This window comes from Acomys russatus, chromosome 14 (genome assembly GCF_903995435.1).
Source record: "Acomys russatus chromosome 14, mAcoRus1.1, whole genome shotgun sequence".
Classification (NCBI taxonomy): Eukaryota; Metazoa; Chordata; class Mammalia; order Rodentia; family Muridae; genus Acomys; species Acomys russatus.
This window is the reverse complement of record NC_067150.1, coordinates 47,059,530-47,083,967: the sequence shown is the minus strand read 5'-3', so window position 1 is coordinate 47,083,967 and position 24,438 is coordinate 47,059,530. Positions and strand designations below refer to the sequence as shown.

General features: G+C 39.1%; 1 protein-coding gene across 3 annotated transcripts in view; it reads left to right on the top strand.

Annotated features, from left to right (window-relative positions):
* Positions 1-24,438, top strand: part of Scaper (S-phase cyclin A associated protein in the ER) — a 315,920-nt gene that overhangs the window by 54,913 nt on the left and 236,569 nt on the right. For all 3 annotated transcript variants that reach the window (XM_051156493.1, XM_051156492.1, XM_051156489.1), the window contains 3 exons: positions 318-435; positions 682-793; positions 16,423-16,563. In XM_051156493.1, the coding sequence (XP_051012450.1) occupies positions 318-435; positions 682-793; positions 16,423-16,563 (371 nt within the window). The remainder of the gene's footprint in view (positions 1-317; positions 436-681; positions 794-16,422; positions 16,564-24,438) is intronic.

Sequence of the window (24,438 nt, the reverse complement as noted above, 5' to 3'; positions counted from 1 at the left end):
GGAGGCCAGCCCCCAACTCCTCAGTACACACACCAGGCATGGTTCTGTGTGCATCTGTACCCAGTACTGGGAAGTGGAGCCAGGTATCTCTCTGCTGCTTGCTGGCCAGGCAGCATAGGTAATCGGTGAACTCCAGGACAGTGAGTGATCCTGTATCAAAGGAAGTGGACAGGGTTTCTGAGGATGACACCCAAGATTGTCCTCCAGTTCTCACATACATGTACACATATGCATATTTCAGAAAAATTCTCAAGTTAGCTTTAAAGAAGTATATGGCTAAATAGTAACTGGCTTTCAATGATATTTTTCCCTGTTAGCTCGTGAATCGTGGCGTCAAAATACTTCCTGGGGGGATATTGTCGAAGAAGAGCCTGCTAGACTTCCAGGGCATGGAATTCACATGCATGAAAAACTTTCTTCACCATCTCGTAAAAGGTCTGTCCTTTGAGGATTCATTTGAAATGATTGGCAGTAAGAAATCCTAATTATTACCTGGAGTTGTTCCCTTATTATCTTTGGCATTCTATATCAGGACATTCTGTAGTGCTTGTCTGTTGAAAATGAGAAGCACTGGGCAGAAACACATCTTGTATACATTGAGACTTTGAAGTTTAAAGATCCCTGGTTTTAGCCTTAACATATGAACACGTGTGTTTCTTCTTCATTTGTGTGTATTAATAGGACTATTGCAGAATCTAAGAAGAAATATGAAGAGAAGCACATGAAAGCTCAACAGTTAAGGGAAAAGCTCCGAGAAGAGAAGACACTAAAGCTTCAAAAGTTGTTAGAAAGGGTGAGATTTTATATTTTTAAAAATAAAATGATAACCATAAGTTAGTTGGTTGTTTTCCAGTAGATTATTTTTTTGTTCTGAAACTAAAAGGCATAAAAATAAATGTCATAGGAAATAGAGACAGTTCTATTTAATGGATTCCAGAAGGTTAATTTTTTTTTTAAGAGAATTTGTCTTTACTAAACTAACCTATCTAATATGTGGATATTTTATAAGTTTTTTTAAAGCTATACTTTGTCTTTTGCTGTTTTCATTGGGAGATTTCTTTGGGTAGGCCTGTCCAAAATATAGAACTACTTGCTTAGGAGAGTTTTAAGTTAAAATTTCTAGGCTTATTACTAGCCCTGCTTGTGGGTCTAGTCCTGGTTCCTGTTGGCTACTGTGAGTGTGGCTGTGGCCATCTCCCTTAGCCACAGAGTTACAAGATAACGTCCTCAGTTGTCATTGGGTACACATATGCAGTAGATGAATGGCCACCTACTGCCACATGTGTACTCAAATCAAATTCCATAGCTGTGTGTGCCACTTGCCCTAACCCTAGCCCCTACCTTTTCCTGCCCTGGCCCTTACTTGCTAGCACATGCACTGCTTAGCACTCATATGATCTTGAGGAGGCTGGCGTCCTGCTCAGGTACTGCGAATTCCTATAGAAACCTTTGTACCTAGTAAACACTGCTAGTTATTGATGCTATTCCCTCCAGCCCTCAGACGGCCGTGCTGCTGCAGAGCTCTGGACCCAGTTGTGTACTCCATGTTTTATGGCTCAATATATGTTTCTATTTGTTTATCCCCATTAATATTTCTATATCCTGCTTCCTGGGTGATGATCTTCTCCTACTGAAGCCAGGCCTTTAATCCCAGCACTCGGGAGGCAGAGGCAGGCATATAGAATGGAAGTCCTGCTTTATCCATAAAATAATTTTATTACCATTTCAAACCTTATTTGTCACTGAAATAATGTTGAATCTCTTGCAAGTATTTGAGTTGGTGATGATGCATAGACGGTACTACTGCTTGTTTTATAATTTTGAATATTATTTTAGTCTGAAGTTTCATCCTTTTAAAAATAATAACCCATGAATAGAACTGTTTATCTAGCAGCCATAGCAGCACAGACTCAGGCATCACCATGGACTTAGATGGCAGCACAGGCCACACACATTAATATGACCCCTGGCAGCAGCACAGCTCACAGACATGAACATGGCTTCGGGCTGCAGCACAGACCACAGACATCTGCATGGCCTTCAGTGGTAGTGTGCACATGGACATTAGCACATCAGCAGACCCCAGCAGCAGTAGGACCCTGGACCCAGCCATGGCCCTTAATGGCAACATGGACCTAGACTTCACCATTGTGTCAGATGGCAGTGTAGGCTACTCAGATTGGTAAGATGCCCGGTGGCAGCATGGCCTGTGGACGTCTACATGGCCTTTGGTGGTATCATGGTATAGACTCCATGCAATAGGACCTCAGACTCTCCAATTTAGTTGTGTGTGTGTGTGTGTGTCTCCACGCATGTACGTGCGAGTGCAAGTATGCGTGTGCCATGGTTTCTGGAGGATAAGAACTTGTGAGAGTTGGTTCTCTCCTTTGATCATGTGGGCCCTGAAATTGAAGTCAGGACACTTTGACAAGCTCACTTCTCCACTGAGCCATCTTGCTGGCTCTGTTGTGACTTTTGAGTTTGACTACCTTTCCCTATACAGAACTTCAGAGACTATTCTGGTCACCACTGCTGGAAGAGTATGGTATGTCCACATGTGGCATTAAAGAGAAACTTTTTTTCTGGCTAGCATTTTAGAGCTTTCTAGAAACCTTTTTCTTTTTTTCTTTTCTTTTCTTTCTTTCTTTCTTTGTGTGTGTGTGTGTGTGTGTATGTGTGTGTGTGTGTGATTTAAGTGATTAGCATCTCTAGACTTGAGCTTTCCTGATTCTAAAATGACTTATTTTCCAGGAGTATAAAGATCAGAATCATGCATATTTGACATAAGATGTAGACATTGAATACATGTTATTATCTCAGGGCTGTAACAGTTTGTCAAAGAACAAAATATCATGCTTGATTTAGACAAATGTGAACTCCAGGCCAGTCCTTCCTGGAGTTGTAATCGCCTGGACCTGGAGCTGACAACGTAAGTGATTCGTCAGGTCTTCATGCATCTGGGGCAGAGAGGTATCAGGATTCCACACAGCTGAGTGTGTGCTTCTGGGTCCCTCTCTGTGTCCTTACGTTCTTCCTTGTCCCACTTCAAGGCCAGCACAGTAGAAAGTATGCTTCCCAGGGAAGGGACAGGGGTTTGTGATGGACTTTCAAGTCACTGTGCTTTCATTAAGTATGGCCATCAACCAAGTTCTCACAGAGGTCCTGTATTTTATGGTTAACTGAGTTTCTTTCTTCTTATTCATGGAAGACATACTAATTGTTAATGGGGTTAAGATCAGAGAACATAATTTCCTTAATATGTAAATATAATAATTACTGTTTTACTGAACACTTAACTGTGTCCTGAGCTCTTATAGCTACCCTAATCATAGATTCTGTTTACTCACCAAAGTGAGTAACTCAGGGATTAGAAAGATTTGTATGTTTTCATATGGCCACTGAGCTAATAGTGCTCAGGGTTGGAGCTCAGGCTGTGTTGAATGAGTTGGGTGCGCTAATTAGATGCCTCCTGTCTGTGAGGAGCGAAGTGTAGAAACTATAAAGCAGTATGCTGAGTTTATTTTTTCCTGTTTAACCTAACAAAAAGAAAATCTGGGAAGAAAAGGATAATGTGACCAAATTAAGATATTAGTAGAGACATGGAGCCACAGATCTGCTTAAGCACATTGAAGCTGGTTATAGATGTGTGTTGTCATACCCCGCTAAAGTATACTCTGTCAAAGGGAAAGTAATGACATTCACAATGTAAACAGTAACATTAACATAAGCATAAAAAATTAAAGATGTATATTGAAAATGGTAGAAGAAAGCTTTGAATGTAAAGAAAGAAGGCACAAGTAAGTGGAAAAACATTTAATGGTCATTGTCAGGAGAAATAGTCTGTTGTAATGACCTGCCACTATAAGAACTTTCAGGTTCAGCAAAACACCTAATAAATTTCCTCTGGTTTGGGATTTCTTTTTTCAACAAAAGAAAGAAAAAGGAAAAAAAAAAAATCAATTCAAATGAAAATATAAAAGACTACAAGTAACAAAGCTGATCTTGACCAAGAAAAGAAATTCATAAATATTAAATTTCCTGACTTCAAATTTATTACTCTTATTAATCAAAATGCTATAACACTTGTATAAGAGATAGATAGATAGATAGATAGATAGATAGATAGATAGATAGATACATGGATCTAGAGGTAAGTCAGGGCAACCATGGTACTGAGCTTTTTCAAATTTGTTTTTTAAAGATTTATTCATTTTTATTACATGTGTATGGATGTTTTGCATGCATGAATGTCTCTGCACTATATGCATCCTTGGTGCCCTCAGAGGACAGAAGAAGGAGTTACAGAATGTTGTTAGCCACCATTTGGCTTCTGGAAATCAAACCCTGGACCTTTGGAAAACCAGCAAGTGCTCCTAACCAAACCAGTCTACTGATGATTTGAAAAGAGCACCAAGATTGTACAATGGAGAAAGCATAGTGCTTTCAGTAAATGGTGCTGGGAAAACTGAATAGTGAAAGGCAAAAAAATCAAATCATGAAATAAAACTTTTGTCTCATACCATATACAAAAATTTAATGTAAAATGATTAAATATTTCAAAAAAGACCTGAAATTACAGACATTTTTGAAGACTACCTAGGGAGAAATTCTCATCTTGGCAATGAGTTTTTAATATGACACCAAAAATAGGCAGCAGAAGCAAAATTGGACAAGTAGAGTCACACCAGTTAAAACTGTACAGCAGAGGGAGGAGCAGTAAAATGAAGACAGCTTACAAACGGCAAAACATTTGTAAGAGTGATGGGACATTGTATTAATACTTAAAATACTAAGGAGCCTGGACAAGTGGGTATCCAGGGCAATATAACCTGTACACACTTGTCAAAGGGCCTCATACACGCTTCTCAAGAAGTCGAATCCAAGTGGCTAAAAAACACTCAGAAAAGCTGGGCATAGTGGCACACACCTGTAATCCCAGCACTCTGGGAGTCAGAGGCAGGTGGATCACTGTGAGTTCGAGGCCAGCCTGGTCTACAAAGCAAAGCAAGTCCAGGGCAGCCAAGGCTACACAGAGAAACCCTGTCTTGAAAAACAAAAAACCAAAACCCACCACCACCAACAACAAAAAACTCAGAAAGCTGCCCAACTTCTATAAATAGGGAAATGCAACTTAAACTTGAGTGCTGTATACCTTCACACTTGATAGAATGACTCTTTCCAAAATGACAGAACTTACAGCTGAATATGGATGTTTAGAAAATGCATCTCTCTTAAAATATTTATGTAAAATTTTCAGAATTTCATGTATTTTGGTCATATTTACCCCAAATTCCTCCCCCTAACTTTTCCCAGTCCACCGCTACCTCCTTATACAAACCAGCTTCTCGTTGTTGTCTTCTCATTGTTGTCATCTTTACCACTACTACCATCACAAATCAACTCCAATTTGTGCTGTCCAAGTACTCCTGGGTGTTGGGTCATCCACTGGAGCATGGTGCGCATGTGCTTTGAGTGCATGAGTGCAGCGGAACTCTCATGTCCAGAAGACACTGTTTTGCTTCTGCCTTCCTCTACCTCTGGCTCTCACAGTCTTCCCACGCCCTCTTCTGTGATGATCTTTAAGTCTTGAGGAGTGAGTGTGATGCACATGTTCCACATTTGGCTGAACACTCTGCTGACACTCATCCTCTGCACTTTAGCCAGTGGTGATTTTCTGCATTAACCACTATCTACTGCATAAAATTTTCTCATCTGGGAGCTGGTACGTCTGAGACCAGCACTTATCTATTGTAGAGTGATACAAATCTGAAAGCAGTTGGATACTGTGTCCATTTAACAGAATAATAGTGATGGGTTCACCGCCCCCCCCCCCCCCCGGGCCTGAGAGCCTGACCAATATGGACTATTGGCCAGCAGACATAGGTTTTCTGTTTTGAAGAAATATCTTTAAAGGTGTTCACTATTTGGCCAATTAGCGAATTGGATAATATCTACTTAGAATAATATCCAATAGAACCCAACAGAATAATATCCAATTAGAGAATTGGAAATAAATTAAATTAACTACTTTTGAGATTTTATTATAGCCCAGTCAGAGTGGATGAGATTAGGAAAACAAATGACTGACCAGCTGAGATTGGATAAGGTCTTAGGGGTGCCTCCTGGAGAAGACCGGTGCCACTTCTCTGAGCAGGTGTCTGTTGCCTCGAGCTCTCCATCTAGGGGTGAAGCCTTCACAGATTTCTCGCATCCATGCTGTCATGTCAGCTGGCGGTGCTGCTGTGTCAGTATTGCTTAATGGCTATGTTGTTGAGATTTAATGCAGACAGCGCCCCTCTCATGAACACAGGGCACTTCCTTACAGCAGAAGTCCTGTCATCAGGAGGGAGGGAGGGGGACAGAGGAGGTGTCATGGATTTGAGAGGGACTATGGTGAACGTGGGAAGAGTTGGAGAAGGAAGAGGGAGGTATAGAAATGATACAGATGAATTCTTATGTAATAAATTATCAAAATTAAACTTTGTGAATAAAGAAAACAGGGCAGCTAATGCTGGTGATGATGTGGAAACAGGGAGCATGCATGACTGTTGGTGGGAATGCAAACTACAGTCACTTGGAAGGCAGTGTAATGCTTCCTCAAAACAACTAGAGATAGATCTACTATGTGTACATGTAACCGAAGTACTGTTCTCTGTATATTTCAGTTTCTTTGAATATGTATTTATTATTTACAAAATGCTTTACCTGTATATACACCTGCACGCCAGAAGAGCATATCAGATCATATTACAGATGGTTGTTAGCCATGGTGTGGTTCTGGGAATTGAACTCAGGACCTCTGGAAGAGCAGTCAGTGTTTTTAACCTTTGAGCCATCTCTCCAGACCATATTTCAGTTTCTTTATCTGTAAAATAACAAATGTATTATGACCTGCTGTGGTGCTTAAATGGGGCTTAGAAAACATAACTTTGGATGGGTGTTGTTTAATACATAATCACTTGTATTATTTTTCATGGTAAACTAAGAGTAGACTAGTGGTCCTTGCTCTGGTTTTGTGATGAGGCTTTCAGTCTCCTGGGATACGGGAGAACTCCTGCCAAGTTCGCTGATGCTGTTCCTAGTTCCAAATTCATTTTTTGCTTTTATGTAGAAAGCTCAGTTCCCTGCTAGACGTTCTTTTCCCAGTCTGGGTGTCTTCACATTGAACTGATGGTTTCCCTATAAAGTGATTAGATGTAAAAGAGAATACAAGAGAGTTAATAAAATGGCAGCAGTGCTGTATTTCTTTCATCATTATTGCTGTGTTCTTTGGCTCATAGCACTGACACATTTGGAGAAGACACTATACAAGGAACTTAATAACAACTGACCTTGATCATTGTGAAGCAGCTGAGTGGCTGCATGCCTCACACATGTGATTGAGGAAGCCTTGTCGTACTACTGCATGGATAGGTTAAGGGTGTTGTTTACATTCCTGAGGAATAATGCATACAGCAATAAGGATGCTTATGAAAATGAGCTAGGTGGTATTAGATCCTTCAAATTACAGGAGTTAAATTTGCTAGCAGGGAAAGACAATGTGACCTTTCTTTTCATCTTAAGAATTTGTTATTTAGAATGAATAGATTGCATATGAAAAGCAGTGGAGTTCCTCAAAGTTAATATTACTTTATTTTTAGATTTAATATTCTAGCATAGCCATATTTTCTTTTTAATATGAACAAAATTTCACAGTGAAGTTTTGCATTAATAATATGATTTCTAAGTATTCATGAGAACAATTTAGAAATTGATGAAATTTTTATAATTCTTCGGTTTAATTAGAACTTTCCTATGTATTTTCTAATTTCAGTAGTAAATTCCATTTTCCAATTTTATAGTAGATACTTATTTTATTTTTTTATTCATTATTATTTACTTAAGGAAAATCAAATAGAAATGATTATTTTCTATAAAATTAACACTATACTGGTTTTTCAACTCTCTTCAAATATTTGCTTAAACTTTAACTCTATGTCATTCTTCTTATTATCTTTTTTTATTAATCTTATTAATTTATTCATATTACATCTCGATTGTTAGCCCTTGCCCTGTTTCCTCCCATTCTTCCCTCCCTCCCACTTCTCCCCTTCCCTATGTCTGTGATTGAGGGAGACCTCCTCCCCCTAAATATGCTCTTAGAATATCAAGTCTCTTCTTGGTAACTTGCTATCCTTCCTCTGAGTGCCACCAGGTCTCCCCATCCATGGGACGTGGTCAGAAAAGGGGCACCAGAGTTCGTGTGAGAGTCAGATCTCACTCTCCACTCAATGGTGGAGAATATCCTGTTCGTCAGCTAGGTCTTTGTAGGGGTTCGAAGCTTACTGCCTATATTCTCCTTGGCTGGCGCCTTAGTTTGAGGAGGACCCCAGGATCCAGATCTGCCTGTCATAAAGTTCTTCTTGTAGGTTTCCAGGACCCTGTGGGTCCTACTATTCCCCATTCTTCCACGCTACGCTCGCCTAAAGTCTCAATAGGATGTCCTCTCCTCTGACCCACTTTCTTGGTAAGTAAAGATTTTCATGGTACATATCCCTTGGACTAATGTTTTGATATAAGTGAGTATATACCATTTGTCTCTTTTTGCTTCTGGGTGAACTCACTCATTATGATAATTTCTAGATCAATCCATTTGTCCACAAATTTCGGGAATTCCTTGTTTTTAATAGCTGAGTAGTATTCCATAGTGTAAATGTACCACAGTTTCTTAGTCCATTCTTCTATTGAGGGGCACTTCTTTCCATGTTCTGGCTATTATGTATAAAAGCAGCTATGAACATGGTTGAGCATATGTCCCTGTTGTGTGGTAGGGCATTTTCTGGGTATATTCCAAGGAGTAGGATGGCTGGGTCTTGAGGAAGCCCTATTCCCATTTTTCTGAGAAAGCGCCAGATAGCTTTCCAAAGTGGTTATACTAGTTTGCATTCCCACCAGCAATGAAGAAGTGTTCCTCTCTCTCCACATCCTCGCCAGCATGTGGTGTCATTTGAGTTTTTGATCTTACTCATTCTGATGGGTGTAAGATGGAATCTCAGTGTCGTTTTGAATTGCAATTCTCTGATGACTAAGGAGGTTGAGCATTTCTTTAAGTGTTTCTCAGCCATTTGATATTCCTCTGTTGAGAATTCTCTGTTAAGTTCCAAGCCCCATTTCGCAATTGGGTTGTTTGGTTTTGTGGTGTTTAATTTCTTGAGTTCTTTATATATTTTGGATATTAAACCTTTGTCAGATGTAGGGTTGGTGAAGATCTTTTCCCAGTCTGTAGGCTGTTGCTTTGTTCTCTTGACAGTGTCTCCTGCTTTACAGAAGCTTCTCAGCCTCATGAGGTCCCATTTATTAATGGTTGACATTAAGGCCTGGGCTGTTGGTGTTCTGTTCAGGAAGTTGTTTCCTGTGCCTATGTGTCCCAGGCTCTTCCTCACTTTTTCCTCTAACTGAATTAATGTCTCTGGTTTTATGTTGAGGTCTTTAATCCACTTGGACCTGAGTTTTGTGCATGGTGACAAATATGGGTCCAGTTGCATTTTTTTACACATAGACCTCCAGTTAGACCAGCACCATTTGTTGAAGATGCTATCCTTTTTCCATTGAATAGATTTGGCTTCTTTGTCAAAAATCAAGTGACCATATGTGTGTGGATTCATATCTGGGTTTTCAATTTGATTCCACTGATCAGCCAGCCTGTTGCTGTGCCAGTACCATGCTGTTTTAATTACTGTTACTTTATAGTACAGCTTGAGATCAGGTATGGAGATTCCTCCGGAGGATCTTTCATTGTATAGGATTGTTTTTGCTATTCTGGGTTTTTTATTTCTCCATATGAATTTGAGAATTGATCTTTCAGTATCTTCAAAATATTTTGTGGGTATTTTGATAGGGATTGCGTTGAATCTTTAAATTGCTTTTGGTAAGATGGCCATTTTTACTATTTGATTCTCCCAATCCATGAACAAGGTAAATCCCTCCATCTTCTGTTGTCATCTTCAATCTCTTTCTTCAGAGGTTTGAAGTTTTTTTTCGAATAAGTCCTTCACTTGCTTGGTTAGAGTTACTCCTAGATATTTTATATTGTTTGTGGCTATCGTGAAGGGAGTAGTTTTCCTAATTTCTTCCTCTGCCTGTTTATTATTTGTATACAGGAAAGCTACTGACTTTTTTGAGTTTATTTTGTATCCTGCCAACTTGCTGAAGGTGTTTATCAGCTGTAGGAGTTCTCTGGTGGAATTTTGCGGGTCACTTATGTACACTATCATATCATCTGCAAATAGGGATAATTTGACTTCTTCATTTCCCATTTGGATCCCCTTGATCTCCTTTTGATGTCTTATTGCTCTGGCTAGAACTTCAAGAACTATATTGAAGAGATATGGGGACAGAGGGCAGCCTTGTCTGGTTCCCGATTTTAGAGGGATTTCCTTGAGTATCTCTCCATTTATTTTAATGTTGACTGTTGGTTTGCTGTATATAGTCATTATTATGTTTAGATAAGTGTCTTGTATTCCCGATCTCTCCAGAACTTTAAACATAAATGGGTGTTGGATTTTGTGAAATGCTTTCTCTGCATCTAAAGAGATGGTCATGTGGTTTTTCTCTTTCAGTTTGTTTATATGATGGATTACATTGATGGATTTCCATATGTTAAACCATCCCTGCATGCCTGGAATGAATCCTACCTGGTCATGGTGAATGATGTCTTTGATATGCTGTTGTATTCGCTTTGCGAGTATTTTGTTGAGTATTTTTGCATCAATGTTCATAAGAGAAATTGGTCTGAATTTCTCTTTTTTTGTTGGGTCTTTGTGAGGTTTAGGTATCAATGTGACTGTGGCCTCATAGAAGGAATTTGGTAATATTTCGTCCATTTCTATCTTTCGGAATAGCTTGGATAGTATCGGTATTAGCTCCTCTTTGAAGGACTGGTAGAATTCTGCGCTGAAACCATCTGGCCCTGGATTTTTTTTGGTTGGGAGACTATCAATGGTTGCTTCTATTTCTATAGGTGAAATAGGGCTATTTAGTTTGTTTTTCTGGTCTTGGTTCAATTTTGGCAAATGGATTCAGTCGAGAAATTTGTCCATTTCCCTTAAATTTTCGAATTTTGTGGCATAAATGCCTTTAAAGTAGGTTCTTACGATTCTTTGTATTTCTTCAGTGTCTGTTGTTATGTCTCCCTTTTCATTTCTGATTTTGTTAATTTGGATAATGTTTCTCTGTCTTTTAGTTAGATTGGCTAACAGTTTGTGTATGTTGTAAATTTTCTCAAAGAACCAGCTCTTGGTTTTGTTGATTCTTTGGATTGTTCTCTTTGTTTCTAATTTATTGATTTCAGCCCTGAGTTTGATTATTTCTAGGCGTCTACTCCTCTTGGGTGTTTCTGCTTCTTTTTTTTCTAGAGCTTCCAGATGTGTTGTTAGGTTGTTTATGTGGGATGATTCCATTTTCTCTTTAAAGGCGCTTAGTGCTATGAATTTTCCTCTTAGCACTGCTTTCAATGTGTCCCACAAATTTGGGTATGTTGTTCCATCATTTTCATTGAATTTCAGGAAGTCTTTTATTTCTTCCCTTATTTCTTCCATGACCCATGTGTCATTAAGTAGAAAGTTGTTTAGTTTCCATGTGTTAGTATGCTTTTTGTTGTTTCTATTGCTGTTGAAGTCCAGCCTTAGACCATGGTGATCTGATAAGATACAAGTGATTATTTCAATCCTCTTGTATCTATTGAGGTTTGCTTCGTGACCAACTATGTGATCAATTTTAGAGAACGTTCCATGGGGTGCTGAGAAAAAGGTATAATCCTTAGCGTTTTGGTGGAAAGTTCTGTAGATATCTGTTAGATCCATTTGAATCATGACATTGGTTAATGAGGTTATTTCCCGGTTTAGTTTTTGAATCAAAGACCTATCCTTGAGTGAAAGTGGGGTGTTGAAGTCTCCCACTATTAATATGTGGGTATCGATGAGTGTGGCAAGCTTTGTTAATAACTCTTTTACAAATGTGGGCGCCCTTGTATTCGGAGCATAGATGTTCAGAATCGTGATGTCTTCTTGGTTGACTTTACCTTTGACGAGTACGAAGTGTCCATCCTCATCTCTTTTGATTAATTTTGGTTGAAAGTTTATTTTATTAGATATTAGAATAGCTACCCCAGCTTGTTTCTTGTGACCATTTGCTTGGAATATTTTTCCCCAACCTTTTACTCTGAGGCAATGTCTGTCCTTGTGGTTGAGGTGTGTTTCTTGAATGCAGAAGAATGTTGGGTCATGTTTATGCATCCACTCCGTTAGTCTGTGTCTTTTTATTGAGACCATTGACGTTGAGAGATATTAATGACCAGTGATTGGTAAGTCCCTTCATTTTTGTTATTTGTAACAGTTGAGATTTTGTGAGGTTGTGATTTTGCAATGGTATAGTTACCTATTTCCTATGTAGTTTTGGTTGTAGTTTGACCAGTTGGGGTGGAGTTTTCCTTCTAATAGCTTCTGTAAAGCCGGATTTGTGGCTAGGTACTGTTTGAATTTGTTTTTGTCATGGAATATCTTGTCTTCTCTGTCAATGGTTATTGACAATTTTGCTGGATATAGTAGTCTTGCGTGGTATCTGTGTTCTCTTAGGGTTTGCAGAACCTCTGTCCAGGCCCTTCTGGCTTTCATGGTCTCTGCTGAGAAGTCAGGAGTAATTCTGATAGGTTTGCCTTCATATGTTACTCGGCCTTTTTCTCTTGCCACTTTCAATATTTTTTCCTTGTTCTGTATATTTTGTGTTGTTATTATTATGTGGCGGGAAGATTTTCTTTTCAAGTCTATTCTATTTGGTGTTCTGTAGGCCTCTTGTATGCTCGTATGCATCTCCTTCTTCAAATTGGGGAAATTTTCTTCCATTATTAGATTAAAGATATGTTCTGGGCTGTGGGGTTGGCTGTCTTCTCTTTCCTCTATCCCTATTATTCTCAAGTTTCGTCTTTTCATGTTGTCTTTTAGTTCTTGAATGCTCTGTGTCAGGAACTTTTCAGATTTAGCATTTCCCTGGATGGTTATTTCCAGTTCTGCAATTGTACCTTCAAGTCCCGATATTCGTTCTTCCATTTCTTGCAATCTGTTAGATAAGGCCACCTCTGAGATGCTTGCTTTCTTTTCTGATGCTTCTCGATCACGTTTTTCTTCCATGTGTTCCTTTATGATAACTCCCATCTTTATCTTCAGGTCTTGAACTGTTTTAATGATTTCCTTAATCTGGTTATTTGTATTTTTCTGAAATTCTTCAAATGCCTCTTTATATGACTCTTTTAAATTCTCAGCCCTCTTGTTTTCCTCCTTCTGCATTTGTTTACAGATTTTATTTGTTTCTTCCCTTATCATCTTACTTACTAAGGACTTGAGGTCATTTTCTTGTATATCAATTACTGTTGGGTTCTCCAGGTTGTTTTCATTGAGATTACTGGGATTTGGAGATGCCAAATTGCTTTGGTTTTTGTTAGTGTTCTTTCGCTGTCCTCTTGTCATTTTGATGGCTCTGATGTTGGAAGGTATTTTGTAGTGACCTTCGCTGGTTGAGAGTGGTTAATTGATGACTGATTATAGGTCAGGTGCTCTTGCCTGTGGGGATCAGAGAGTATTTCCTTGGACCAGGCAGGTGATTCAGGTTCCGCTCCTGGAGATTTTCCTCAACACCTTAGGCTCCAGGCTGAGTCATGCAAAGTAGGTTTCTGTTTGGGCCTTTTCACCTTACACCTGCAATTCAGAACAGCAGTTTTGGGCTCTAGAGTAAGGTCAGCACACAAGCTCTCTGGTTGTTTAGGTTGATCCCAGCTGCCTGTCCTTCCTGTTGCTTTGTAGCCAAGATCCCAGGTGGATCAGATCTTCTGGGCTGCAGCTGTCTTTTAGCTCTGCCTCTATACACTGTAGGACCGTGCAGCCTCTCCCATGAATTTGGGAGTTCTTGCTGGGTCTGCAGGAGCTGACCCAGCTAGGATCTGCCTGTTGGAGATTATAGGATCAGTGCCTGGTGGGCCTGAGACAATATGGTTTCAGGCCACTGGCAGTATCCAAGGAGGCAGCAATTTCCACACCCCTGTAAGCCAGGACACTCCCAGATTGCTTTAGATCAGCAGTTAGACCCTGCAAGCATGACCCACAGCTTCCTGTATCATGGGAGGTCCTGTCGCGCCCACAAGAATCGACCCAGCTAGGTTCTGTTGTTTGGGGACTGCCAGGTCAGTGCTGGCAGCCTGGGTGGGCAGCTGGCGACAATGGCGATTCAGACCGCTGGCAGGAATCCCCTGTATCTTCTCTTTCCACCAGTGAGAGCCAGGGTACTTCCAGCTCGCTATAGGTCAGCAATTAGGCCCTGCAAGCACGACCCATGGCTCCCTATATCGTGGGAGGTCCTGTGGCGCCCGTAAGAATGGACCCAGCTAGGTACTGTTGTTTGGGGAGTGCCGGGTCAGTGCTGGCAGCCCGGGCGGGCAGCTGGCGACAATGGCGATTCAGACCGCTGGCGGGAATCCCCTGTATTTTCTCTTTCCGCCAGTGAAAGCCAGGATACTCCCCACTGGCTGTAGGTCAGCAGTTAGGCCCTGCAAGCAGGACCCACGGCTCCCTATATCGTGGGATGTCCTATTGCGCCCACAAGAATGGACCCAGCTAGGTTCTCTTATTTGGGGAGTGCCGTGTCAGTGCCGGCAGCCCGGGCGGGCAGCTGGCAACAATCAGGTCCTTATTTTAAAATATTTCTAAGTAAGGGGTTTCTTCTGACCATGGGAACTATGGTACACAGCACAGGAGGTCTCAATTTTACAGATGTAAAACTGAATCTGTGAAATACAAGTGGGTTTTCAGTGTCAAATGAAGAACAGTGTCCCGAGCTAAAACTTTAAGGAGTGGTTCCTACAACAGTAATATTTCTGCATACATATTTATGTAGCTCAGCATGTAATTATAGATTTTAGATAAAATCCAACTGGCAGGCTCATTGCTTTTTCTATTTATGTACTTTTTTCTTCATACTGAATCTGACTTCCTGGGGCACTGAATACATCTTTCACTTTCCTTGTTTGAAATGTTAAGAATTAGATTTATTTTAAAAAAGAATTAAGAGTATTTTTTTGACAATATGTTGTTTTATAGGAATACTAAGGTTTGTAAAGAAAAGACGTGTACCATGTATTAATTTACATTTCTCATTGCTGTGACAAAATGCTGATAAAAGAAGCCTGAGCATGAAAGTGTTTGTTTTGGCTCACAGTTTGAGGGTCCCCCATGGCACGGGAGTCATCGTAGCAGGAGCTGAGGCTGCAAGTCACGTTTCTAGTCAGGAAGCAAAGAAATTAATGTCAGCATTCAGATTCCTTTTTTCTTTCTTTCTTTCTTTGTTTTATTTTATGTTTTTATCCAGGATCCCAACCCATGAATTGCTATGGCCATTGTTGTGATGGGTTTTTCTACCAGTTAACCTCATAAGAGGTTGGCTCTTAGGTGTTTGTAAACACAATGAGTCTGATAACAAATGTTAAGTATCGTACACAGTATTTATTCTGTCTCATGGTTTAGTACAATAAGATCTGCAAAGAGTCACATCTAATACACTGTCATAAGAGGTTTGTTCATTCATTTAAATCTTCAAAATAATCCAGTTAGTTAGATAGTGTTTTTTCCTAACCCCTCTTGACAGAAGTATGATTTTATTAATGACATACATACATACATACATACATACTCTTTGGCAAGTTTATACCTATATATAAGCATACTGATTACTGATATCCTCACCTCACTTAGACCCCGTCTGCCTCTGTCCACCTCAGCTCCAATAGTCCCCTTTTCCACATTCATCTTTTTGTTTCGTGAACCATTAGGTTTTACTAGGGCCATCCGTGTGAACATGAATGGAGACATACATTGGAGCTTGGTGAGCTCACTAAGTAGATACACAACTGGAAACATGACCTCCTTTCCAGGAAACCAGTAACAGCAATAGTTACTCATGAAGAGGTGGGTTCTCATGATCTCCCCCATCCATGAATGACAGTTGACAGGCTTAGCATAGGCCCAGTGAAGGCAACTGGAGCGGCTCTAGTTTATAATTGTGTGGTGTGTTGTGCCCAGAAGACAGCATTTTACATCCTTTTCCCTGTCTTCCAGCTCTTACCATCCACTCTTTTGCAATATTTCTGAGCCTTAGATGAAGTGGTATAAATTTATTGGCTAGGGCCAAGTATTATTCTCTTTTTTGTATATAAGAAAATGGAGACATCAGCTACACTGTTGCCAAGAGTACACAGCTGTTAGTGGCCAGAGAATTGTGGAAGCTATGTTCTGACTATGTAGTTGGTTTTTAATTATTAATCATACTCATGCCTTTTTCTATTTACCCCTTAGTCATACTATATATTTTGAAGTTAATGATGTGATAATTTGTCATACATAGGAGAAAGATGTCCGAAAGTGGAAGGAAGAATTACTTGATCAGCGGCGTAGGATGATGGAAGAGAAGCTACTTCATGCTGAATTTAAACGAGAGGTACAGCTACAAGCAATTGTGAAGAAAGCCCAAGAGGAAGAAGCTAAGGTGCGGTGTATTGAAATATCTAATCATGTAGCCAAGTGTACTTGACAGTGTGTAATAGTGTGACAGGCTTATCCAAGTACATTTTATTCTAGGACAACAGAAAATTTTACTGGTTTACTTAGAATTTACTAGGTACAATATTGAGACATACTTGACAGAAGAAATAGCACAGCTGTAAAATGCTAAGTCTGATGAGTTTTGTCATATGTATCCCTCTCTATCAGTGCAGTGAACATTCCTAACTCATCTCTGGAACCCATCTTTTTCTTCACCTCTCCACATGTGCAGTTGCTGGCCTGCTTTCTATCACTGTAGATGTTTGAGTTTTCTAGAACTAAATGAATGGATCACATAGAATGCACCCTTTTTTCTGGCTTCTTTCACTCATCATTATTTGAATTTCATGTTGTATGTGCTGGTTGTGTCTTCCTTTTTTATTACTATGAAATATTATCACTGTATGCAAACGCCATAGTTTGTTCGTTCGGTAACCTATTGATGGTCATTTGTTTTCTCCTAGTTTTTGTGTATTCCAAGGATAACTGCTGTCAGAATTCTTTTATAAGGCTTTTGGGTGATGTTTCCTTTCAGTTTTGTTGCTTATTTATTGTAAACGCTTAGAGAGGGTTGACAACCTTACAATAAGTTTATGTTTAACTTTTATTTTTACATTTATTTATTTTGTATGCATGTGCATATGCATGTGTGTATACATATGCATGCTGTAGAGGTCAAAGAACCATTGCAGGTCAGTTCTGTTTTTCTAACAGTTGGGCGTTGTGGTTCAAAGTTAGGTTGTCATTTTTGGCAGCAAAGTGTCTTTACCATCTTGCTGGCTTTGTGTTTTATCTTTTAATGCTGAGCATATATAGTTATATAGGAGATTTCATTGTTTCACATCCATGCATGCATGTAGCACACGTTAATCACATCCACTCCTCTAGCCTTCTGATCCCTTCACTTGACCACTTCTTTCTTCTGTAAAAGCCTTTGGTAATACTTTCATGTATTTAAATTATTTTTTGTTCTAGAATCCATATATGAGAAAACATGTGGTACTTGTTTTTATGAGGATTGTTTTTCACATTAAACTTTTAAAATTTTTACATAAGGTGTGCGTGGGGGGGGGATGAGAATGAGAGAGTGTGTTGTTGGGATTGAATGTAGGGCGTTGGCACAGACACGCCCTCTATTACTGAGCTGTGTTCTCATCCTGTCTTCCAGTTGTCGTGTGGTCATTGAGAGTATATGGTAACTCCTTTCCTTTTTTCACCTGTTTGATTCAAGTACTCTGTGTTACTTTCTCCTTTTTTATCTTGCTTGACTTTGTTAAAAAGATTATTTGATTACTCTTCTAGTGAGATTATTCTTTATGGAATCTTAGGATTATAAGTATTTCTTCCTTTTCTGAGTATATATCGGGTTTTTCTCAGTATCTTCTGTGGGGTGATGGGTTGTTGTTTGTGGTTACTTCAGGAGTCTTAATTTTCCAGGGATTTTCAACAAGAACTTTGCTGCCTATAGTGATCTTCTCACAATCATTTATTTTCAGGACTCTGTGTCTTTTAGGGTTTACGCTGAGGAGTCAGTCCTACTCTGATGGATTTGTCTTTGGATGTGAAGCTTACCTTAAAGTGTTTAGTTTTCTTTCTTTGATTATCACACCTGGTATTTAAATAGCAGTTTTGGAAATTTGTGGTCATAATTTTTTTTAAGTGCCATCAAAGTGTAACATTTTCTTATTTTGCCTTCAATCCCTGATAGCTTTTTTTCTTACTTGACGTTTTCCATTGTTTCTTATTTCATCCCTTATGGTATGTTTGGAGTTTATTTTTGAATAGTTACAACTAAGGGTTGTGCTGGCTGCTCATCCAGAGGACCCCGGTTCAATTCCTAAAATTCATATAGTGGGTCACAATAGTCTGTGACTCAAGCACCCTCTCTGGCCTCTGTGGGTATCAGGCATGCAAGTGGTGTACAGACATATATGTAGACTATATGTGTATATGCATAAAGTAAAATAAAAACAATAAAAATATGTAACGAAAGAATAAGAAGCTATGAGTTTGAAGTGTATGGGGTGAAGATGGGAAGGACTGACAGGAGAAAGATGATGTAAGTCCATTGTAATTAAGTAAAAAATGTTTTTGAAATATAAACAATATCATTGAGGTTATCAAGAGTTAACTATACATATACCACGTAGGATTTTATAATGTATAGAATACTCAATTTATAGGACAGTAAGATGTTCCCTAGAGCAGTCTTCTGTGAGACTGATTAATTATAATTACAGCGTCATCTAACAACTAAGATTATAACCAAAGCCAATTTGAAATTAGCCAGTTTTTTTAAAGCTGGTCTTAGAAGTATGTACTTGCAGCTCCAATATGGAGACAAGCAGGGCTCGGAGCGCCATGCCAGCTGCCTGTCTTAATCAGTAGCCCTAGGTTTCAGTGACAGACCTTGTCTCAAAAGCAGGCTTGGGTTGGCATGGATAACAACTCAGCTGGTAAAGGTGCTGCTGTTTCTGAAGACCTGAGTTCAATTCTTGGGGCCCACATGGTCCATAGAACGGGAGAACCAACTTCTGCAAGTTATCCTCTGGTCTCTACATGTATAATGTGACATGCAACCCACACCCCACAGAAATACATGTCACAAACAAAACAAGGTGGCCTTACAGACACCAAGGTTAACCTGAACACAAGTGTGCCATATTCACACACACCCCACTTCTTCACAAAAAATAGTAGTTAAATGTGTTCATAATATCCTAGTTTTAAAGAGGAGTTGAAGAAAATGAAAAAAATAAAGTAGAAAAGAGAAGAAAAGTATCTGGGAAGAAGGTTTTAGTAATAATAACGAGGGGCATGATGTGGGCTCACATGAGCACAGCACACCATCGCTTTCATACACTGAGACATTTGGTCGAGTTGGGAATAATTCCATCAGTGCTGATGAGACATTCTTTTTTAAATTTTGAGGTCTTACAATAACAGGAAATGTTGACTTGATATGGCTCCCTTTTTTTCTCTTCCTTTAGGTTGCCTCGTTTTCTACGCTTCCTGAATTGATTGCCTATTCTGTTTTTTTAAAAATTCAAAGAATCAAATAATTGACCGACTAATCCATGCTGCTTAATTCAGGTGGCGTAGAAGACTGTGTCTGTCCCACGTACTTCTCTAATCACAGCACGCAGTACCCCTGCCTGTCAGAGGCACAGCTGCAGTGAGCAGTTACAGCCATATTTTAAATAACAAGCTCCTATTACTTATTCCAGAGAGTGAACCTTGTAGTTTAATCAAGAATTGGTTCTCATATATTAAAAATGTTTGTGTTAATAACCAACAACACATTGACTTTAAAATTCTATACCATATTGAAATTTTTGGAAAGGCTGTAGTTTAAGATTTTGATTAATTGTGTTAATCAAAAAGGCTGACAGAATGTAACTAGTTTGACCAGGGCAGTGATCCTTTCATGAATTCATTTCACTTCACTTGTTCTTTTCCTTTGGCAGCACAACAGCTAACTGCGCCTCAGCTGGCTTCATCATGGTAAACCCTAACTGTGAATATTCAGTCTCAACTCTTCACTAAGCCCTAGTCTCAGCTGCCTTATAGCTTGGTGGTAATGGGACTTGCTGGTTCTTCATCTGTACCTTTTTTCCTCCCCCCTAATCATCTGGTTTTCTAGAACTTTTATTTATTTATTTATTTTTACAAATAAAATAAAGCTAGCCTTTTCTCACTTCTGGGATCTCATTTCAGCTTATGTGTAATCTTTTGTCTCATAGTCAGCCATGTGTTTTCCTTCCCATTTCAGTTGTGCTTTAGTTATTTTTATGTACTTCCTAAGTATCTGCTGTTCACATTTTCATCTTTTGCCCTTACTTATTCTAAAGTAATGTTTCTGAAAGGAGTTATTATTGATACCATTCTGGTTAAGAACCATCAGGTATTTCCCCTTTACCTTCAAGTTTAAATTTTTATTTATTAGTGTGTGTGTGTGTGTGTGTGTGTGTGTGTGTGTGTGTGTGTACACACCATGATGTTTGTGAGGAGTTGTCCCTTCTGCTTTAACATAGGTTTCAGTTGATTTTATCAGGTCACCAGGCTTGCATGATGAGAGCTTTACCCACTGAGCCTCCTTGCTGGTCTTGCCTTTAAGTTTTGATGCAAATGTATTACTGTGGCTTTCTTCAATATCATGTTATATTCACAATAATGATTACATTATCACTTGTAAATTATTTTTGTTATTTTAAAGAATTTCAGCAAGATAGCAAGTAAAGTTAAAATCTCTGTAGGCTTTGATATTTTAAAAACTTAGTTTATTTGGGGTTCCTTAATGTCTCTAACTTCCTTCCAACCTTAATGTCTCTAACTTCCTTCCAACCTGCCGGCCCTAGGTAGGAGAGAAAGAAAGTTAGTAGTGACAGGGGATGTAGACTTTTTTAGACTCGGTTGTTCCTTGGGGTGATTCCATTCTTCATCATCAGGATTTCAGCAGTAAGCACAGCAACAGGGACCAATAGCAGCCTCTTTGAAGTTTCCTCTAGAGCGTTTCTTTCTAAGAGGTCTTGAAACAAAATGAAGCAATGCAAAGCCAAGCAATGCAAGTGATGCAAAGCAACATCTCACCATTTGGGGCATATATATGTGTATATGTGTATATACATATATATATGTGTGTGTGTATGTGTGTATATATGTATGTGTGTATATATGTGTGTGTGTATATATATGTGTGTGTATGTGTATATATATGTGTGTGTGTATATATATGTATGTGTGTGTATATATGTGTGTGTGTGTATATATATATGTCTGGCAAAGACCATGTTCCCTCATGAGGTGATCCCCAGTTGACATAGATCATGTGGCCTCTCATGAGTCTTGTTTCCAGTTGACAAGCATCACCCACCTTCCCACGAGGCAGTTTCACATCTCACACAGGATCAAAACAAAAACAACTACTACAGATCTCATCTTCAGAAACAGCATCTACTATCTAGGTAGAAATAACTCTTTCACACATTGCTTCAGAATTAGTTTTATGCTGCATAAGTGGGCAACTTTATACCGAAGCATTACACTATACACAACACTTCTTAGGAATCAGGTTTAGAAGTAGACCCTCTGTCAGAGATGGTAGGCCACTTGGAATCCACAAGGAAGTGAAAGGATATGGAGAAGAGGAGGCGAGACCAAAGCTGAAGAGCTTTGCTTTTTCTGCTCTCACTCAGTGGTGGGTGGTAGTGGTGGTTTACGCTGAACCGTAAGACAACCAACCCCCTTTAAAAAACTAGACTAGAGACCTAAAACAAACAGTTGTACAAATTGCCACAAAGAAGCATTAAAAAGCCAAGCAGCATGACTCCTCCAAAAGGTCATAACTTCTTAATTGTTGAATCAAAGATGCTGAAATAAGTGAACATTTCAAAGACTTGTAGGTTGAAATGATCAATGACTTAAAAGAGCAAACAAACGTGGAGATGAAATTAATCCAGGATCTTGGGAGGAAAGTCAGCAACACAGGGGGGAAAAAAGTAAAAAACATGGATGGAAAAATCAGCAATACACAGTAAAACTTTGGAACAAAATTGAGATTTTTAAAGAAACAAAGATAGAAATGCTAGAAATGAAACTAAAAAAAAAAAAAAAAAAAAAAAAACCACAGTGGAAGACACTGCTAGTAGCCTAAAATAAAAAATTAGTAAGAGAAAATAAGCAATCCTTTCTACATTATCCCTAGAAAATTTAAAGACTATAACGTCCTATTGTCTCCCAGAAGCAGAGTCACTGGCAAAGCTACCCACAGACTGAGAGTCAAAGGAGGGAAATCTATCAGCTGAAAAAAAGCTGGTGTTGTAGTTCTGCTACATGATAAATTAAACTTCCAACTAAAATTAGAGGAGAAAGAAAGGCCGCAACAACCTATTAGTAAATGGAGCAACTTCTCAAGAAGATGCTTCTATGGTTATATGTAATATAATAAACATTTATGTGCATATAAAATTGATACACCTAATTTCATAAGACAAACACTGATGAACATAAAAGGTCAAACAGGTCCTAATACAATAATGATTGGTTCTTTCAGTACCACATTCTAATCTGTTGATAAGGCGTCTACCCTCAGAATTAAAAGTTTACCATAGATCAAGTGGGCTGAACATCCAATATATAAAATAGTCCATTGAACACATACTGACACATGCAATGCTTTGTAACATAGACAACATTGTTACAAATGTTTTCTCAATCAAGTCTTCCCAAACACAAAATGATTGAAATAATTCCTTTTATCATTTTAGATTATTATATAACCAAACTAGAAATCAATAGCAAAAGAAAAACAATAAAAAGCCCTGTAGGAACTATGCGGATACATGACAACTGAACAGTACAGTCTTGATAAGGATTCACTGAGGAAATTATGAAGTTAAAGAATTTTAAATTCAATAAAAAATTAAAGCATAGTTTTCTAGAACTTTTAAGATATATCTAAGCTGTGTGGTGATGGCACATGCCTTTTAATCCAACACTCAGGAGGCAGAATCAGGTGAATCTCTGTGCGTTCAAGGCCAGCCTAGTCTACAAAGTGAATTCCAGGACACCCAGGCTGTTGCAATGAAACCGTGTCTTGGAAAACAACAAAAGATTTCTAAACCAGTTCTAAGATGAACTTACATAGCTGGGAGTGTTCACATTGACAAAAAAACTCCAGCAGTTCTCAAATAATAACTTAATATTATAACTTAAGATCTTAAGAAAACAAGAACAGTCCAACCCCAAAAGCAGTAGATGTCAAGAAGTTAAAAAGATCAAAGTAGAAATTAATGAAGTGGAGAGGAAGGAGTAGAACTTAGAATGAATAATGGAGTTGGGTTTTAGAGAAAACTAAACCAAATAAGCCTCTAGCAAAGCTAACCAGAAGTGAGAATAGCCAAGTTAGGAAAGTGAGAGCTGAAGAGGGGAATTTTTTTTAGCCACAAAGAAAGATGAGATCATGACATTTGCAGAGAATAGATGGGACTAGAAGCTATTAAGTTAAGCAAAACAAGCCTGGCCTAGAATGTTAAAATATCATATATAGTCCTTGTTTTAAAATTCTGTGTATAGCGGGGCAGTGGTGGTACACGCCTTTAATCCCAATACTCGGGAGGCAGAGGCAAGTGGATCAATGTGAGTTCGAGGCCAGCCTAGTCTACAAAGCAAGTCCAGGACAGCCAAGGCTACACAGCTTATATTGTCTTGTGTGGGGCATTATCGTTGTCAGTTGTCTGGTACCTTCTTTTGTCTAAACCCCTTTTCCCCACTAACATTCTTTTCTTTTTTTTTTTAATTTTATTTTATTAATTTATTCTTATTACATCTCAATGATTATCCCATCCCTTGTATCCTCCCATTCCTCCCTCCCTCCCATTTTCCCCTTACTCCCCTCCCCTATGACTGTAACTGAGGGGGATTTCCTCCCCCTGTATATGCTCATAGGGTAACAAGTCTCTTCTTGGTAGCCTGCTATCCTTCCTCTGAGTGCCACCAGGTCTCCCACTCCAGGGGACGTGGTCAAATATGAGGCACCAGAGTACATGTTAAAGTCATACCCCACTCTCCACTCAACTGTGGAGAATGTCCTGTCCATTGGCTAGATTGGGGTAGGGGTTTGAAGCTTACGGCTTGTATTGTCCTTGGCTGGTACCATAGTTTGAGCGGGACCCCTGGGCCCAAATCTGCCTATCATAATGTTCTTCTTGTAGGTTTCTAGGACCCTCTGGATCCTTCTACTTTGCTATTCTCCCATGCTTCTCTCATCTAGAGTCCAAATAGGATGTCCTCCCCTCTGTCCCAGTTTCCTGGTAAGTGA